At 37.1% G+C, this 20,795-nt stretch overlaps 1 protein-coding gene across 3 annotated transcripts in view; it reads right to left on the bottom strand.

The window, feature by feature from the left end:
- The window catches only part of RFX3 (regulatory factor X3), a 276,215-nt gene that overhangs the window by 145,554 nt on the left and 109,866 nt on the right, over window positions 1-20,795 (bottom strand). For all 3 annotated transcript variants that reach the window (XM_045504958.2, XM_010967889.3, XM_045504959.2), the window contains one exon: window positions 5,130-5,254. In XM_045504958.2, coding sequence (XP_045360914.1) covers window positions 5,130-5,246 — 117 coding nt within the window. In that variant the 5' untranslated portion in view covers window positions 5,247-5,254. The remainder of the gene's footprint in view (window positions 1-5,129; window positions 5,255-20,795) is intronic.

The following is a 20,795-nucleotide window of genomic DNA, read 5'->3' as shown; positions in this document are numbered from 1 at the left end:
GTTAGTTTCTGGTATACAGCAAAGTGATTGAGAGAGAGAAAGAGAGAGAGAGATACACACACACACACACACACACACACACACACACACACACACACACACACATATTCTTTTTCATATTGTTTTCCGTTATGGTTTATTACAGAATATTGAATAGAATTCCCTGTGCTATACAGTAGATTCATGTAGTTTACTATATATGTATATATAGTAATTTGTATCTCCTAACCTCAAACTCCCAATTTATCCCTCCCCACCCTTTTCCCCCAGGTAACCATAAGTTTGTCTTCCATGTCTATGAGTCTGTTTCTGCTTTGTAAATAAGTTCATCTGTATCATTCTTTTAGATTCCACGTAAAAGTATTATTATGCCATTTGTCATTTGTCTTTCTCTATCTGACTTATTTCGCTTAGTATGATACTCTTTAGGTCTACCCATGTTGCTGCAAATGGCATTATTCCATTCTTTTTTATGGCTGAGTAGTATTCCATTGTATATAAATAAACCACAACTTCTTTATCTATTCATCTATTGATGGATATTTAGGTTGCTTCCATGTCTTGGGTATTGTAAATAGTGCTGCTATGAACACTGGGGCACATGTATCTTTTTGAATTAAAATTTTCTCTGGATATATGCCCAGGAATGGAATTGCTGATTCACAGGGCAAGTCTATTTTTAGTTTTTTAAGGAATCTCCATATTGCTTTCTATAGTGGCTACACCAATTTACATTCCCACCAGCAGTGTAGGAGGGTTCCATTTTCTCTACACCCTCTCCAGCATGTTATTTGAAGAGAAGTAACTATCTCTGACATCAATGCCATGATTTTAATATCCATTATGGGTCAGGGACAAGAGCCAGAAACTTTTAAAGGCACCCTACTACAGTTTGAAAATTCAAGATGACATCATTGTATTAACAATACAAAGATTACAGGCATGTTAGAGCAATAAGAAATTACCTTAGCACTAATCTTGTCAGTTATAGACAATTTATATCCACAGGAACACTGTTAGGACACACTGGGGATCTTCAAACATGTCACTGTTCTAGTGGAAAGGAAGAAAGAAAAAAAGAAAAAGGACAGAGGAGAAAAAATCCTTCCAAATAAGCCTGGAAGGACAACATAATGGCATTGCCAGGCATATATCACACTAACCCAGTATGTGAAATAAAACACTCTGTTGACAAAAAGACAATGAAAGTTCTCAACTTCCTTGCTTGGTGTAAGGGGACCAAGTCATCACTCACCTTGAATGTCCTAGAGGAAAGAGCTAACTTGAGGAACAGAAAAATATGCCTGTTGGGAACAAGCCATATGGCACAGCACGAAGTTTTCCAAAATGCAGTCCATGTTTACATGAGATTAATTTTTATAAGGACATGAACAAAGTGTGTGTGTATATGTGTCATCTTCTACTTACATCTGGTGAAACTGATTTTCCACTTCTGGTAGGAACTCAGTTTTTTTGGTTTTATATATATTTAGTACAAAAAGCAAATCTATTTACAAAGCAATTAGATCTCCTCTACCAACTCTGTGCAATGAGATGACTGGCCTTCCCTAACTGTGGTGAAAGTCGGAAGGTTTATTCTTCGGTTTAACCTCTATACTGAGGAACACCCAGTGCGGGTAACTCCATATTGAAAAGGAGAAGGATTTGGTGAATTCGTGCAAGAAATACTGAGCTCTCTTCCCTACTTAGCTCCTCAGACAGCTAAGCATTCACCCACCAGGAGGAAGCTGGAGAAGTCTTCTTTAAAAATATGACTAGCCCAAGAGAAAAAACAAAAATACTGAACATGAGAAGGTCCTCAGTCAAAAAGCCCGATTATACGACCACATATTGAAGTCAACAAAACCCACTCATGCATTCAAATCAGCCTTTTTCCCACATTTAAAATATGAATAAATGCCCAGAGATTACCAGAATCTGAGAAAAGTTTCTAATATGAAAGACCTAAAAAAAAAAAAAAAAAAGGACAAAATAGCCTGAAGGAAACAGAACATATTAGGAGAAGAAAATTTCAACAACTTAAAAAATTAACATCTTCAGAGAGAGAAAAGAATATTAAAATCAGAAAACATGATATTATAAAAAGGAACATACAAGGAATTTTAAAGAGCTCTTCAAAATTAAAACTATGATACCAGAAATGAAAAGTAATAGATGGGCTAGAAGATGAAACAAAAGAGCGAAAGAGTCCAAAAAGTGAAAAAAGAGCACAAAGAGGGGAGTTAACCATAAACGAAAAAAACTGAAGAAAAGTTCCAGAACTGGAGAACATGAATGTTCATATTGAATAGATCCATCAAGGTTCCAGCACAATGTATAAAAATAGGCCCACATCAAGGCATATCATCATGAAATTTCAAGAAACTGGATTTAAAACATTCTGTAAACTTCCAAAGACAAAAAAAAAAAAAATCACATAGCTTGCATACAAAGGATTAGAAATCAGAACAGTGTTTGGCTATTCCACAGCAATTCTGCAAACCAAAAAACAATGGAGCAATTTCTTCAAAACTCTGAAGAACATGATATCCAACCCAAAACTCTGTACCCATCCAACTACCAAACAATTGTGAAGGCAGAATAAATTCTTTCTCAGACACACAAGAGCTCAAAAATTTACCATTTCTTAGGAAGTTATTACAAGCTGTGCTCGAGCAAATCAAGAAAGAGTTGTAAAGATGCTGACCTAGGAAACAGGAAAGCCAACATAAGAGAGGAGGGAGATCCCAGGATGATGGAAAAGGGAGCTCCCGGGATGGGAGCTGAGCAGAGGGCATCCATCAGACTGGAGCAGGTCCAAGTGCTCTGGGAGACTTCTTTAAGAAAACATACAGTTGTTCAGTCTAGAGAAAGTAAATGGGATTTACAGAAATGAAATGTGATCACAGCTTGCTACATAGATTTGCAGAGTATTGATATATATCACGGCAACATAAGCACTGGATAATGACCTACCAAAATGAGTACATAACTAATAGGTTGAAACATATGAAACTGTTGTTTTTGTAGGTCAAAAACTGCATAGAGTTCAACCTAATATATCAGGAGCATAAGGGATGGAAAAGGGGTGTGTGTGTGTGTGTGTGTGTGTGTGTGTGTGTGTGTGTGTGTATGGTAAGGACTGAAAGGAGTGTAAAATACATAAAACTAAAACATATTTAAAAAGTAAAACACTGTTTTTGAAGACATAGAGGTAAATATCAAAGTAAAAGGTACAGAGAACCAAAGGCAGTTGCCTCTGAGGAGGAGAGGGAGGATGAAGACCGCCGCTTTTTTAAAAAATAACATAGCAGCAGAGCTATTTGACTCTTTACATTATTACATACACTAAATAAGACCAGTAACAGACATCTGGTGATATGCAAATACAACAAAAAGAACATTGCTTTTTAAAAGGAAGAGAAAAAAGAGGACAGAAGGCAGGAAGGAAGGGGGAAAGGGAGAGGAAAGGAGGGAGGGAGAAAGAAGCAATGCAGAGTCGAGGAGAGAGGGCCAGACATGCGTATCACACACATTCCAAGCTCTCAAGGGGGCACTTTCTGGAGACAGGAAAACTGCTGTTAGAGACAGGCACTCTCAAAGCCTTTCTTCCTCCACAAGTGAGACAAAAACCAAACCAGGGTGAGTGTAACTGTTCAACATTTGTTTAACGCGGATAGACTGTTACGTTTTAAAAATTGTGTATAACACTGTCCCACTGTCCTCCCCTTGTTGTTTGGATGATGTGCCTCCCCGAGAGCAGCACACGCAGTATTCATCAGTCACCATAATGCCCATCTGTACCGAGACGAACTTTCACCTCCCCAAATGCCTCTTACCCCACCCAACATCCTCTCATGACAGTCCATGCATGTTTATAATCATTTTGACCATTCTGAAAACAAAACACTGAGAATTACTAACTCACACATTTTAAAATCCCCATTAGTACCTCTTATCTTGAGGTTACAAAGGTTGAACTTCATTGAAATCTAACTTCTTTAGGATTCATCTGCACATTTTCTGAATAATGTGCAGAGTCTTGACATTGGTGATGACATCAATAATACCAGTGTGTTGTAGAGAGCAGAAAGAAGAGTGTGCTAAGATTTTTTTTCTCATTACAAAAGAAATAATTACTTCAGATGTCGTTACTTAGCCTGAGAGTCAAAGACCCTTCCCTGTGATGCTGGCACTCTCCCTGCCCATCCCACTTCTGTCTCCTGAAGAGTATAACCTCGAGTCCCTCTGTCTATATAATTGAGGAAAAAGTTATCCCTTTCCCCAGTAGCATTTATAATTGCAAAAGCAACATTAGCTAACGGTTCTCTTTGATACTAAAAAATTACAGGCAGATCTCAAGTCTCAAGATACTGCTTTAAGACACGCTCTTTATCACTTATTTTTTTGCCACTCATTAGAAGCAATGACAGGCCAATGTGTTCACAATCAGAGGAGAACTATTAGCTGGCACGAATGGAACTGTTTTGTCAGTATCTTTTTAAACAAGCCAAGTGTCCCAAGTATGAATAAGCCCTGTAGTAAACGTGATGATGAATTCATTCTCAGTTTTTCAAATGGGATGAGTCAGATCTCCAGACCTTTAAGATAATTTAAATTTCATTAAACAGTATTTATCAGTCACCAGAACGCCCACACACATTCTGAAATGTCACAAAGGCAAAATCCCTGCCCATCAAGTACATGCCTCCTCTCCCTTATTAAGTACTACTGTGAGCCCATTATATGAAAATATGATTGCTGCCATTTCAACAGGAGAGAACTAGGGGGAGGTGATAAAGGACAGAGGGGAGAGAGAGAGAGGAAGAGAAAACCTAGTTAGCGTGGTCAAGCTAGAAACGGATGCTCTCTTTAGGGGCTAAGAGGCTCTTTCAGAAGAGGGATTGCAGTTTGAGTGCTCATCTCTGCACCCCCTACAGCCGAGCACAGAACCTGGCATGTGCAGAAAATGATCAAGAAACGTTTGCTGAGTTAACTGAAGAACGGAGCGAGGCCTGCTTCAACACCCATCGTGGCAGAAAGGATTATCCGAGGCACGCTGGGCGCAGCCGTGCTGGGAGGCAGCACGACGGCGGCAGAGCTCCCTCCCCGAGGGCGGCTGCCCTTACCTGCTGCTGTACTGGGACCTGCTGCACCACCTGCGTAGGCACTGCTGCTTGGCTGGCCACAGACGTCTGTAAAGTCACCGTCGAGCCCGTGTCCGACCCGGTCTCTGATGTCTGCATGATGGTCTCTGGAATACATCAGAATAGAGAGAAAGTTTAAAGGGCTCTCCTTGTATGACCAGCTGGATTATATGTGTTCTTAATGTACTGTACTAAGATGAACTTCCACCTCCCAAATACCACTTACCCCCTCCAACGTCCTCTAATGACAGTCCATGCATGTTTATAATCATTTTGACCATTTTGAAGATAAAATACTGAAAATTACTAAACCATATATTTTAAAATCCCCATTAGTACCTCTTATCTCAAGGTTATAAAGGTTGAACTTCATTGAAATCTACCTTCTTTAGGTTTCATCTGTTAAAAATTGTTTCAATCATATTATACACTATGGTCCAGAATTATTCAAGATACTCAATTCTCAGAACACAAATCCTAATGGGATGCAAATATGTCATAAACTACACTACCTAGACACTTTTATAGACTATCGGATGTCACTGGAGATGTATAATTTAGAATAAATTGTTTGTAAGTTCCTTTCCAACTTTCAAACTTAGTATTTACTGATTTTTAAAAACTAGAACAAAAACAGCCAACATTGGGATAAATAGGGGGGTGTTTTAGTTTGAGTGAGTATATCCAAAAATGAAATGATATACTCTAAACTTAGCCAAACGACCACACTCGTTAATTTTCTTGCCTGTGGTATGATATGGTACTAACATCAAAGTTCAATTATAGTCTTACCCAAAGAGAGACAAGCATCAACAATGTTTAATATTCTGGAAGATGAGGAGGAACCACTGTTATAAAAATAAGACTGGTAAAGAAAGCCATGAAATTTTCCCTTCTCTCATTCGCACTCCACACGGCACATTCTGTAGTCCTCATCTGCCTGACCTACTAACACGGGGTTAAATTTTACAGCACGTTCTCTAACGAGTATGGTTTCTTAGACCTCCTGGCCTTGGTATTCCCTTATGCTACTTATACAGTCAATTGCATAAATATTTCTTTGCTGCTGAACAGGGATCAGAATTCAAATTTTATTTCCTGCGGGTGGGAGTGGGGAGGAGAAGCAATATTTAATTGGTAGCTTAAGAAAATTAACTGCATTATGGTTTAAATCTGTGAACAGTATGGTGAACATTAATTTTCCCTAAGAAAGAATATTCAGTTCTTTCACATAGAGAATTAACTCCCCTCAGGGTCTTTTGTCACAGCACGACCTCTTCCAATTTTTTCCCCCAAACCTTTTCAATCATCTCATTCAATTTTGGAAACGGATCTCTGAAGATACCTCATCTACACTTCTTATTTCACAAAGGAGGAAACTGAAGACAAGAGAGGATAAGAGATTTGCTCAAGATGACAGGAGCAGAGATGGGATCAGGCCTGCTGGATCTACGCTCACTTTTCTGTCTAGACCTTGACATTGGCACCAGTTCACGCGGTTGACCCTTCTTACTCTTGTTAGTCAGAACCCTAAAGCAGCGAAGTAAACCTTATCACATACAAAAGACACAGCAGGAAAGCTAACATTGGTGGAGTATTAATGTATGCTAAACCTTCTAAATGCTTTCCACGTTAATTCATAAATTAATCCTTGTAACAACCCAATATGATCGGTATGATTACACTCTCCATCTACATATGAGGAATCTCACACAAAGTGAAGGTAGCCAGGGGCTTAAAGAACAGAAGAGACTGTGGCAACCACCCTATTTCCTTGGGTCAGCTAGTGTCCAGCTCAAGGAAACTGTGAATTTGTGGGAAGGCTAAGCTGTAGTTGCCAGTTCTTCCAATTTTCCAAAAGAAGCTGAAAGTTGAGATTTTTATGTGAAATTTCCCAGATGGCGGCACATTAAGAAAAAAGTAGCACTTGTCTCCAAAGACACACACATACACACACTTCTGTACTAGTACTAAGACCTCAGATATGCCTGAAAACATTTGAAAATGATAGTATTCATTGTATAAAACTCTTGCCTAATTAAAGTTCCTGGAGGAATAATGGTTCTCAAAATTGGGAGAAGGGATACAAATATTACGAACCCTACCTGTGCCTCTTCTTCTTTATTCCATCGTAGGGGGAAAAAAAAAACTATCCCAGAAAAGAAGGCAAATGCCAGCATCCTTTGACTCATTACATACTTACAGACTATCGATGCCATTTGTGCTACAGCAGAGGGGCTCCCAGGGTGAGGTAATGCCTTTCTACAGGGAGTGAGGGGTGAACCAAATGTTAAGCATCATCTTCAGTGAGGTTTTCTTAGCTAGCTTCTCTTCCCAAATCCAAGAAAGTTGGTAGCCTTTGTCAGTTTATTTTAGAAATGAGGAAGACAGAGTTGCCAATTTCTTGTTCTTGTTCAATCAAGGGGTGAATGAGTTTCTTACAATGAAGTCACTCAAACTAAAACTCTCTCCTGTTTATCTCAGTGCTGGCTGGCAGCTTTATCGAGGCTCTCTCGTGTGTCCAGGGGTGTGTACTGCACACCAGTGCACACACTCTTTTTTGGTATATGACCCATAACTTGACATCTACTATTTTAGAACAAATACATGCAAGAATATAAAGAATGATGGTCTTTAAAAAAATTAAATGTACTTTTAAAAAGCAATTCCTAACAATTCTCAATAAATCACCTGAGAGAGCTTATCAGAAGATAAAAGGCATAGATTTGGAAACTGGCTTCCTATGGACTGTATTAGACTCCATAGGTAGGCTTTGGCACAGAGGAACTACAAATTAAAATTCTTAATTGTCGACATTTAAAAGTTAGAAAATTTTGTGTTAAAAACCAAATTTCCAGATTCTCTTGAAAAACCTGAAAACTTTTAAAAGTGAGTCCATATGATGTGTTTTATATGCAAATTATTTAAATGGCAATACTCATTCACTTGTTTGAGCTTAACAGGCATTTCAGGCATAAGAGAAACCCTCAAACTTTGACTAGTTTACTAATAGAAATATGTAACTAGACGATTGGAACTATGATTTCCCTCGTTTTACAGATGAGTCAGCTGAGGTCCAAAGATGTGAAGTCAGTTAACCAAGGTCAAACAGATGGAAGAGGGAAAAAAATGTCTGGATATAACACTAGCGCTCACGTACTAAACCACTAGACCAAGTTGGAAGTCCTAAGTTTCATAATAGACGTTGCTTAGACAGAAGTAAAGGGAGTAAAGAAAAGCAAACTGGTGAATTTTAGAATGAGGAAAAAGCAAAAAGATCCCATCTATTTAATAGGAGCAACATTTAAAGAATAGAGTGATGAAAATAAGATGGATAGAAAACGATGGCTTATACAACTTAGAGAGTCATAGAGAACTTTCCACCCGGCTTCTGGCTCTATGTATGTACCCCATCAAAACCAGCATATAAAGCCCAAGCCAGGACAAACAATAATTGTCCTGGAACATCTCCTGTTTACTCTTAAGTTACTGCTCACCATCCAACCTCCATGGCTCCTGGATTATAGGGTCACGCCAGTTTTGTCTCCAATTTCCCTTAATAGACATAACTTCATTCTCCTCTGATCTCCTTATCTTCCTCAACTTTGAGGAAGAGGCTCTCTTTGCCAAGGCCTCATGCCTTGAGAGGGTCTCAATCACATCCTTTCCAGAGACAGGCTCAAAAAGTCATACCCCAGAAAAAGTCATAACCATAATTGATCTCTCAGTTAACAAGTCTTTTCCAGGTACCACACAATATGTTAAGTGCTTGAAATATATCTTCTCACTTAATCCTCAAAAGAACCCTATAATGGAATTGTTATTGTTTCCACTTAACAAATGAGGAAACTGAGGCACAAATGGATTATGTAACTTGGTAAAAGCCACACAGCTGGTAAGGTTACGAGCCTGAATTCATATCTTGGTCTGCCTGACTCTAAAGCCCGTGATGTCACCACTAAGTATGTTACTTTGCAACATCATGATGAAAGGATTCCAAATGAAAAGCTAGAGATTGTTGGTGTGAACATCAAAGTGTTTGAGATTCTCAATCTGTTCTGTTTGATCTACATTTCCAATAACAAGAGACAGACATCTCCCTCTTTCTGACAGTTAAATTAGGAAGTATTCTCTTTCTACTGAGGCCATAATAAAACCCAACTAGTAAGCATTTTTCCAGAGGCATTTTAACTGATTAATTCTGAAGACCTGATTTAACAGCAGATCAATTTCAATGTTAAAGCATGTTGAGAAGTGTAATCTTGCTGCCAAATTTTCCTAAACAGATCATTTAAACCCACTGACACATTCAGAATATTCTGGTAGCTTTCCAACATTTCTTCAAAGCAAGAATCATCACATGAGGGAAGTATCTTAGCATGCGTCACATGCAGGTTTTGTTTTAGATCCAGTATAAAGGTTTGTATGTACATTTGAGGTGTTCCCATTCATCTAGCAGTGGTTTCTGGTGCTTTGTTTACGTTTGGGAGTAATTTGGTTAGTTTAGTTCCTTCACAGCCTCCTTTCAAGTGATATTTGTTTATCAGCCACCAATGCAGTCACATTAATCCATTTTGATAAGCTAAATAAACCCCTGCAGTTCGTCTGTGATGCAGCCCGTATGTAAATGAGTTGTATATTCTTGCAGGAGAGACATGCACGATTTCGGTCTAGTCATCCTTGCCTAATGCGGCTGTCAGGTGTGTCAAGAGCAACAGATGCTTGTTTGACAAAGGACCTTTTTATTCTGGCTAATTAAGCAGTTGGACACACCCGCCTGTTAACGGTTCTGCTTTGTACAGCCAGCTCTGGTTGAATCATGCGAATCTACAGCTAAATAGGCCACATTTTGAAAGAAGGCTAATTAACCCCTAAGAGAAGGAAAAGAATATTGCAAAAACCCAGCTGCTGAATGTGACAAGATTAGCATTTCTTCAACCTGATGGGCAAAACCTAGGCAAAGCAAATGTGTTTGGAATAAACATGCATTATTGCACGTTTCAAGGCAGTCAAATCTTCTTTGTGAAACTTCCTGAAGATTATTTAATACACTCAAATTCACAGTTGGATTCCTTTCATTATACACAATGTGCACGCCAGATTAAATGGTTTAACAGTCTGACCTAATCAATTACTTATCAAACAGAACTATATAACTGGGCTAGCTTAAAAATAGGTAGTATCATCTGATATTTATTGGAATTTTTCATCCTGAAATAATTTGCTCTCCAAAAAAAAGCAAAGTCTGCAAAGTTTGGTTCCACTACGCTAATTGTACTGTTTTTTTTTTTTTTACCCTGAGGAATGTAACAGGTTTTAATTCAGTACAGAAAATAAAAACCTGTAATTTAATTTTCAAGTGCAACAGGGAATTTCCTTTCTTCTTCCTTAGTATAGAAAAATAAAAGAAGCTAATGCTAATTCTCACCTGAAACAAATTAACCAAAATTATTATGATAGTCACTTAATAGTTATAGTAAAAATAAATTACACCTAAAATGTGACATTAAAGAATAAGTTATTTACTCAGAAACCTGGTTCAACATAAGAGCACAGGTATGCTATTTAAAGAAACAATTTGTCATAATTTAATATTACTATTTTTAAAATGCAGAACAAGGAGTTCAACATCCGTATGCTTTCAGGAGAAAGATCTCAACTCATAATTGAAGTTTTGCAGCATAAAATTTGTATTACTAATACTGGTTAAGCTTCCGCATTCTTGAATAAACGTTAGAAAATGTTGGTATATATAATGCCCATAGCAATTAAAATTCCTATCTATAAAAATTAGACAACTAAAATGAGTCATGCTTTTTGGAAAAAAATAGCTGATATGTGCTTTCCTGAACATAAAATTAGGATGAAATGTATGTACTTCTGATGATTCAAACTCAGTAATATAAAATAATAGGGCATATTAGAAATTATATACATATATATGGTTTAAAAATCATATGATTAAGTTTTTTTGAAACTCACAAAAGTATACTGAGCTGATTAATTTATCTACAAATGTAAAACACTTTGACATGGCTTTTTTCCCACTTCAGCTAGAACAAATGAAAGAAACTGGTTAAGCTATCAACTACAGTCAGTCTTTTTTTTACTTAAAATACACCTCTGTGAAAAGTTTATTCATTGTAAAACACGAGGCTTTATCAAATCAATAACTGAAGAGATGTGAAAAGAAACTGTGATTTTCTATATTTTAAAAGCTCTGCTTTTTTATTTAGGTTTGATGTTGTAACCCCACTGACTGTATACAATTAATCTTTTGTACTAAATTGATCTGTAGAAAAGTGATGGGATAATAATAGTGTAGACTGCCTGGCAGTCATCTTCCTCTGATAACTGATGACAGAGATTAATGTTGGTGATGCTTAATCAGCACACCTGATAACTACACAGGTTGCCTGGGTAACATTTTTCACTTTTCAAACAAAGATTTTCTCTTAACTAATTCTTCCTTTGATTCAGAATAGATCATGAAAAACTGTTTCCTTGGAGAACAAATATCAAATTAAAGTACTTTAACAGTTTTAATCTTAATGGACTCATTACTTAAAAAATAAAAAAATCCATTAACATATTACTGAAGCCAAACTGCTGAGATGATGTAAGATTTTTTTTTTTAATCTCTTATTTGTTTCTTGTTATCAAGAGAAGCTGTTACCAGGCACAGAGGTAATTCTGGGGAAAAGAGAATCAGGTGCTTGCCCAGTCTATGGCTGATGCCACCCAGGCATTTTCTCTCACTCACTTTCACGATTAGTAAGCAAATCGGTCTCACCTAGATGACGTATGACATATACTAACAAATGGGAGTGCTCACATAACAACTGAAAGAAAAGAAAAAATGAACAAACAAAAATTTCTGAGTATCCCACACTTTTTCTTCCTGGAGAAAGGGTCTGAGAACAAAATGATACAGCATACAGAAAGATTCTTACCAAATCCTAGAAACAAAGCTATAAATGTTTCTTACTATTGGTCAATCCAGTCCTGAGAATGACTAGAACCTACTGGATGGAGTATTTAATGATAATAGCACTTAGAACTGAAAAATGATGAACAATGAGCATTTTGTCATAAATCTATAATCTTCATTTTTAGAGACATTAATAAGAATAGCTACCATATGTTGAAAATTTACTATGTGATAGATGCTTTGCATACATTCAACCCTAATTTTAACTGTGACGTAGATATTTCCATTTCACAGCAGAGGAAAGTAAGGTTTAGAGATTAAGTAACTTGCCCAGGGTCACAGAACTACTAAGAGATAGAGCCAGGATTCAAGTTCAGGTCTGTCTCCCTCCAATAATGGCACCTGACACTGCACCGTGGTTGGCTGACCAGACAGCAGCAGCATCAGGGCTATTCTAGAGACTTTAAGAGATAAGGTAGTCTTTGGAGACTTTGGGCACTAACAAAGAGTTCTAGATTTGAACAAATAGATACAAATATCACATGAATTGCAAATATGTACCGTACCTAGTATGTGATCACTATGATGCCATCAAAGCTATAACATTTATGAAATAGAAAAGCATTATCATAGGTTAAAAGAGACCTGCACTCACCTTGTCTTCACAAAATATTTTACAGATGAAAACGGAAATAATACAAGAGACTCATTTACTTTCAAGAATTTAAATTTGTCCTAAAAAACAAAACTTGTCAAATGAGGGCTCATTAAGTATATATATAATATTATACACAAACACAAAAATGTTCACTCAAATATTGCATATGACAGCCAATAATAAGCAACCGAAAGCTGTAACCGGGGAACTAATAAGTCGTTCTATTCTATATTCCTATAATGGAATACTATACAGGTCTCTAAAAGTCAGCATGGAAAGAAGTTCATAATACCATAAGCATAAAAAGTAGGTTGCAAAATAATATGTAGCTCAGAATGCAGTCTTATTCACAGATATATAACTGCATGCTTTGGGAAAATTCTTGAGGCTATATACAACAACATCAGTGTACCTCCTGGAAGATGAACTTTCCCAAACCAATGGCCATAAACTTTGGGTGGTCTCAAGCCAACCCTGCACTTGCTGCTCAAAAGCAGCATGGCTCCAGTGAGCCATCTTACCCGAGAGCCATCCCAGAAAGTCAGCCTTAGAGTCTGTGAAATAGCCCTGTAAACCCCCAAATACCTGTACAGTATTTGGTCTGTTCAGCAGCTGGGTAAGAGCTCAGCTCCCTTCCTACTGAGTGGCTCGAAACTCTCAAAGTGCTCCAATAAACAACATTTTCAATGTTCTTAATGGAACAGACTATTTAAAAAACTTATCTGGAGACTGTATCTACAGATTCATTCACTGTTAGTTTCATGACCTGTGTCATTTTCTGATGAAAGAAGGAAATCTATCCCCCAATGTCTAATGTGATCCCTTCCTTATGACCAGTACCTACTGCCTAACTCAGAGTCGAGACATGAACTTCAATTCTGTTCCCTTGTATTCAGACTCGTAAGAGCAGCGGTGCCTCTTCCACGGATCTCAAACTGAGGAGAGGATACAGGTGGGAAATCTAGGTGTTTAGTCCCATCAAGCAAACAAGTATTCCCTTTTTAAACTAGCAAGGTGACATGTGTTTATTCTTCCTACGTACCCTAAACTTTACACACAAGTTTTCTCTTCTTCCCTCTAAACTCACTAGTATGGTTTTATCCACACACATCAAAGTACTCACCCTACCTTATGTTTTGGGTTAATAAACAAGAATATGCTTGCCAACTAGGGCTTCCAAATGGTCTTCCTTCAGATGAGATGAGGGCAAAGACTGGCTCAAAAGACAGCATTGCTTCAAGAGCCACAAGAGAAAACAAGCAGGTAGTGTTGCCCCCAAACAGGTGTATTTCCTTTGGATTTCATAGGGAGTGAAGGCAAACACAGGAATTCTTAATTTTCTTCACACCAGAAAAGGCTCCAATAACAACTTTCTTCTTGGATTCTCTTGCCCACGCAAGAAGGTTTTCTATTTTTTTTCTAGCTCTTTTCTTTTTATAAAAGAATAGAGCCTTTTGCAGTTCCTAACTATTCCAATGTTGGCTCAAAGAGATCAACACATCTAAAAGGGGAAAATAATACTGTATAATAACACTGCTAATAATGGAAATAATATACCCCACTTTAAATGTACAGTATTTTAAAGAATTGAATTCTCACTACTGCCATTTTTTGGCAAATGTAGTGAACATGGGTGTGGGTGGACTTGAAAAAAAATCTGTATATTCACACATACATAAATTCTGGAAATAATTGCTATAAAACATAATGCTATTAATCAAATGACATTTTTACACTGACTTTAGTTATAAAATATATGTGTACACACTTGGAAAAAAGGCTTGGCCAAGATGAAAATTAAAACAGATTGAAGATTCTAGCCAACTCTGTACATTCACAAACTTAACAGAAAAATCATTTCTCTCTAAAAATCGACAATATTTGAAACAAGTCAATCATACTGAACTAAAGACACTGTTCCTTCGGAGCTTCTTTTATGGGAATCGGTGGTGCACTCTGTACATGACTGTCCTTCCAACTCACTCTAAAGCAATTTCTTAGCTCTAAAATCAGTAGTTCCTTCTGAAGTGGGTTATCTTAGGCTATCTCATAAATCCATGGTTAACACCCCTAGCTGGGAGTATTAATATGCTTAAAATCACCTACAAGTTCTTTATTACTAAAAGCTATTGGCATTATGTAATGTTTTATATAAGTATGAAATATTACCCGAGTTTTATTTTCCACCCTTCCTCCCCCTCTTACACTTTGATGGTCTTCCCAAGGGGCTAAAAGAAGGAAAGAGAACTCTTCCTTTATTCCCTAAAATACATTAATAGTAACTGTCCTATCATTTCTTTCAGCACCAAACTTTTCCCAAATATAATCAATCACTAAATCTAATGATTCTGCTTCCTAATCTATCTCAAAAATCTATTCACATATCTTCATCTCTCCAGCTCCTTAGAGTTGAGGCCACTCCCTACAAGAGGTCCCCGGTGCCTTCAGGATAAACTGCAGAGCCTCTACCAGGGCTCAGAAGGCTCCTTAGAACTTAGCTCCCCTCTACCATCTTCCAAAGAGTGCTATACACAATCCAGCCACATGGAACTACTCTAGGTTCCCCAATTCCAGCACCTTTGAACAAGAAGTGCCCTTTGCCTGAAACAATTTTTTCTTCCCACCTCTTCTCCTCTTCATTTCATCTTTCAGATCTCAGGATAAATTCCATTTCCCCCAGACAGTCTCCCAAATTACCACCACTCTTCCTTCTCCCTGGCTCCCCGGCTTCTACACAACTCTGGGACTGGTGTTCACCGGGAGTTCCTTTAGCATCTTATTTTTCCTCAGTGAGCAGCAATGATCATATTGTAGTGTAACTGTCTCTCCAACCAGATTATAAACAGCACGAGCAAATGGACTATGCTTATCTTTTTCACCTACAAATATGCAACAGTGCCTAACACACAGAAGATCTTCAATTTGTTGAATGCACAGATGAATCTACAAAGAGGATGAGTTTAAGACCAAGCTGAAACATTACTATTAGAGTATGCTACATCATATAACATTTAAAAATTGTGTAAAAATATAATTTTCTGTCAGAACCATTTCCAATCAAGTTATTCATGCAGAATGTTTTCTCTAAATTTTCTAATGTGACTTCACTTTCCATTCCCATTATGGCAGAAATTCACAACTCCTGTATTCTAATGTTTATAAAGCCTTAGCAGATTTTGTATATAATTTTTTATAAAGAAACAAGATAAGGATTAAAAAAACTCAAATGAGCAAATTAAGTCTTCAGCTATTGCTCTGAATCTCCTGACACATCATTTACTATTTTAATAAGTACACCTGATTCACTGAATTGTGGATTCAGATCCAATGCTCTAATCATGTCATCGTAGAAGAAGTCTCCTGGTATGCTTCCTTTGTTTTTATGAGACAGAAGCAGTCAGAGATCTTTAATTTTCACAGCTGAAATGCTAAGAATAAGTAATTAGCCTAATAGTAATTATCCTAACTTCATCGTTAATTAATCACTTGAAATTTATTTGAGCTTGGTAACATTCAACTGACATACTTCTATGTTCTCTTAACAATCACTGGAACTTTTCACAAAAAAGTGTATTTCCAGAAGTCTCTAGTTACAAATTAGTTAACATATTTAGGTAAGGATTTTACATACATTAGTTAATCTGTCCAGAAATCCTGTGAGGTAAGTACTATTATTATCACACTTTTATGGATAAGAAAACTTAGGCCCAAGGCTTAAGTAACTCTATAAGCCCCCAGGTCACATAGCTAGAAATGGGCAGAATGAAGACTTGAATATACCGGACCTCAGGTTCCAGGTTCCAGAAGCAAAAACTGGTTGCTTTTTTCTTTCTTTTTTTAACCTAGCAATATGCTGTGTTAGGCTTATAACATGACAATTTAAATGTTCTGCAGACCAACTACTATGCACTCCTGTCTAAACAGCAGTCTTTTCTATATTTTTAATCTTCTACAATATAGGAGTTGGGCATGCTATAATCTTTAACCCAGTTATTAATTTTCCATATGTTACCCTCCAAAAAATATTAATTTCATGTCCAGCAATGCTGAGTACCTGACAAGATGGCTATCTATTATATTCTCTGTATCTCGGCAAAGACTGATAAAAATGCTGAATCATGTGGTTCTACACTACCTCTGCTAAAGCATGAACACAGACAGGCTGGTTGGAATTTGACTCAGGGCTCACAATGTGTAAAAACAAAAGTACGATATCTTTTGTCTCTAAAATCTTACAGTTGAGCTCTCAGGTTCTCCTCATCAATTCCACTTCTAAATTAAAAAGAATGACTAGTTGAAGCTTCTTAGATGCCCAAAGAAGGGACAGTCTCAACTCGTTAATTCACAAAAAGCTGATTCTTGGTGAAACCAAAAGGTCTTTGGCACAGGCAGCAGGAGTTGCTGCTCCCTGATCTTAACTCTTCAGGCACAAACGACCTTCAGTAAGTCCAAGAAAAATTTACTAAACTCTACTATCTAGTAGCATTTGCAATCAAGGACAGTAATTGGAAAGCAGGCAGAGCTTTAAGGAGGTTACAGGCCAAAGACAGAGTTCAGGAATACTAAACCCCATAGCAATGCTCTGGAACAGTCCTCTAGTCCAATGAACATCTCTGTTCCTGCTTGAGCACAGGACCACCTTTCCTTGACGTATGCCAAGTGATTCATCACATACGTTGATCTATTCACTTTGTGTCAAATATTCATATGAGACATATTTTGCTACAGTGATCAGAAAAAAGTAAAATATTTTGCTACAGTGAGCAGAGAAAAGTAAAAACCTCTCAGTTCTCACCCAGACCTCTTACTGTACTTCTTCAATGTCTCAGAAAGTCTGTGTTATGGTAGCCATGTCGCAGACACACACGCACACACACAATGGGTATTTAGCATCAAAAACAAAAGTCAGGTTGAAAACATACTAATTACATCACACACGTGCAAATACACACAAAGGCAGAAGACCTTCCAAATGACTCCACCTTTGGCTGCAGAGTATGGCTGAGGAAAGGAAAAGCTAATTCTAAAGGTGGCAGTGCTCTTCCCTACAGCTTCATTGTCTCCTACCCCAGTGGAGATGGTGATGGAGGCATGATAACACTAGGTCTCCTTTGCCAAAAATCAACTTACTAAGAATCATTTTGCCTAATGGCCAGTTCGACAAATTGACCAATTTACTCAAAATTTGTTTCTTTTAAACATTTATCCTACTTACATAATTTGTATTGAATAAAACAGTTTTAAAGGGCCTTTGAAAATTTCTTTGATCTTTAACATTGATGAGTTCAAAGTACTAATTTATCTGAAATTTTGCTACAAGCCACCACACTGTAGCCTACCCATAACTATATTCTAGAATGTCATCATTTTCGGGGCCACTGACTTTTGAGAATGGGCACTTATTTTAAATTAAAGGGTTGCACATGTCTTGAAAGGGAGTTTATGGATGATAAGAGGGAAGGTTTATTTCTTTTTACATGTTTTTCATATATTAAACACATTTTCTGTACTTCTCTTAATTCACAAATTTGTTAACCAGTTCAACTAGATAAATATGATGCTTTGGTTTTAAGCAACTGTAAGGTGTTTGTATATGAAATATCAATGATAAGTCTGGCACTCAGCTGGGCTGGACTGATAAATATTTCTGTTGCAAACCATTAGCAGTAAAATTGCTATGGAAAAATTAAAACCAAATTAAAACTAATACTTTCCACCAAAAAATTTAAAAGCTTTTTCAACTATTTAATGCAGTGTGATCTGTGATAAACCGTATAGGGAGTTAATCAAACATATTTTACGCAGCTGATAATTTGGAAAACTGGTTCTTAGGCAACTGATAAATCACAGCACTTAGTAAATTAAAAAAAATTGCCACTCAGTGAATTTATGTTTCAGCACACTCCATTCAGTAAATTGATCACTCAGTAAAAGATATTTGGGGAGAGGGTATAATAGGTTTTCAGATAAATGGCTTACTTCTCAAAATCACAGCATTTAAAGTTAAAACGTATCCAGGAGATCATCTAGTTCAGGTCCCCATTTCACAGGAAATCTGAGACCAATTAACCAAATGGATCCATCAGTTAGTATCAGAGTTGGCTTTAGAACTCAGAATTCCTAATTCCAGGCAACAGCTCTTGCTAACAGTCTACGGTGTATAAGAGAAGAAAGAAGGAAGGCACTCAAAAACAAGTAAGAAGTTCTGCCAGAAGCTCAAAGTGCTTATTACACAGTGAAAGAAATACTCATAATACGGAGAATGAATTCCTAAAATAAGAGGGTCTCTTACACATTTCCAAGTTTCTTTCTCCCGTAAATGAATAATGCACTGTTTCAGGATGTTTAACAAGATTTCAAGTAAGGTAATCTTTGTGTGTATCTGTGTGTGTGTGTGTGTGTGTGTGTGTGTGTGTGTGTGTATCAACTAAAATGGTTCACTGGATTTTATATTCTGTAGAGATTCTGAATCATCTTGCAAAACTGTTTTTTTCCTCAGGTACATGGAGCATCGTGGTGACCTAGGCTCAGTATTGTAATATTATATGAGTATCTGGGTGTTTCAAGCTCAGAATTTTATTATTATATTATCTCTGCATGCAACCTATAATACACAAACTGACTGTGTTCACAGTGAAAGAAAGAAACCAAAAAAGCTAATTTCTAGTTTTCCAGGAAGAAGCGGGAGAAGCAAAATTCACCACCATGGTAATTGCCACCAAAATAAACAAGGAACAAATTCTGAATTTTCACATGCAGCAAATAAGTGCAATTTTGGGGTGTGAGACGGAAACCTTTTAAATGTAATGGTTTGTGTAACAGCTTTTAGAAGGTGTACTTTTCCCTGTCAAACAGCATGAAATGCTCATAAGGGTAATCAGTTTTAGACAGCAGGTTTACAAGCTTTCCACAACGTGTACTATTTATTCATGTTGAAATGTTTTGCAATTACTTCTTTACATATTATGTTCACGCTTTCTTTTTAAAAATTTAAAACTGTTTTGTACAAATGTGACTCTGAAACAAACCATAAGGCTTGACTTCCTTACTCACTTGCTGTATATTGTCGGTTTTTATTATCTTATAAGTTGTCCACAACCAATTTTCACAGTAGTCCTCCTGCAATATGGAAGGGTATTATAACAAGGTGAAAGCAAGCACCTCCTAATATAACCTACTCAAAAATTATATGTTCTATGTAACCTTTCTTATGAAGGTAATATAAGTGATTTTCTGGTTATACTATAATAGTAGGCTAGCATGTACATATTATATTCAAAACCATATACAAATATGGGCTGATTACTTATGGCTCCGTGGAGTCATTTTTCACACACACCAGATTCACAAGAATGGATTTTTCTCAGTGCAATTGAAAGGTTATTTACATATGAAAACTCCACTCACTTTTCTTACAGGCTTTACTCAACACTGAACAATAAATTCTTTTTCATTAAGACAACAGTAGAATTTTTTTAATGTAGGCTAATGAATCAGTCATTCTTCCTCACCCTCTCTTTTCCTTCTCTCCCTCCCTGTTCCTTTCTCTCTGCCTTCTCTCCCCTGCCTCTTTCCCTTTTCCCTACCGGCTCCACCTTCCCAAATACAAGGAGCTAGTTAGGCCCATAGTTAAACAGTAGCCACACAACAGCCCCGCCAAATTGCTCTAAGTCTGTAAGCTGAACCGGCAATGTAACACGTCATTCTTTTCCCTTTGAAATTGTTTTTGTAAAACTAATTTTGACATTATCTATAGGCTTGATCTTACAGCCTCCCCATTTCAATCATTATAGATATCAAAAATAACAGCTGAACTATTTTTCAATACTAACAGGTAAGCCATATGTCCAAAGTATTCGGTGTCTCAAAGCAAAGCTTACTGAGAAATCAGGTCATCAGCGCTGAATATTCATGGCTTGTACTTTCCAGACTACAGTCTGAATCTCCATAGTGAAGCTCTACCATACCACTTGACCCTGGCATCTTACGAATTACGGAATTTAGCTCTTAACACGACTCCAAGGTAACTCCACTTTGTTTTTAAGTGCACAAATAGTAA

The sequence above is a fragment of the Camelus bactrianus genome, chromosome 4 (assembly GCF_048773025.1).
Source record: "Camelus bactrianus isolate YW-2024 breed Bactrian camel chromosome 4, ASM4877302v1, whole genome shotgun sequence".
In the NCBI taxonomy this organism is placed as follows: domain Eukaryota; kingdom Metazoa; phylum Chordata; class Mammalia; order Artiodactyla; family Camelidae; genus Camelus; species Camelus bactrianus.
The sequence above is the reverse complement of the archived record's forward strand: the minus strand, read 5'-3'. Positions and strand labels throughout refer to the sequence as shown.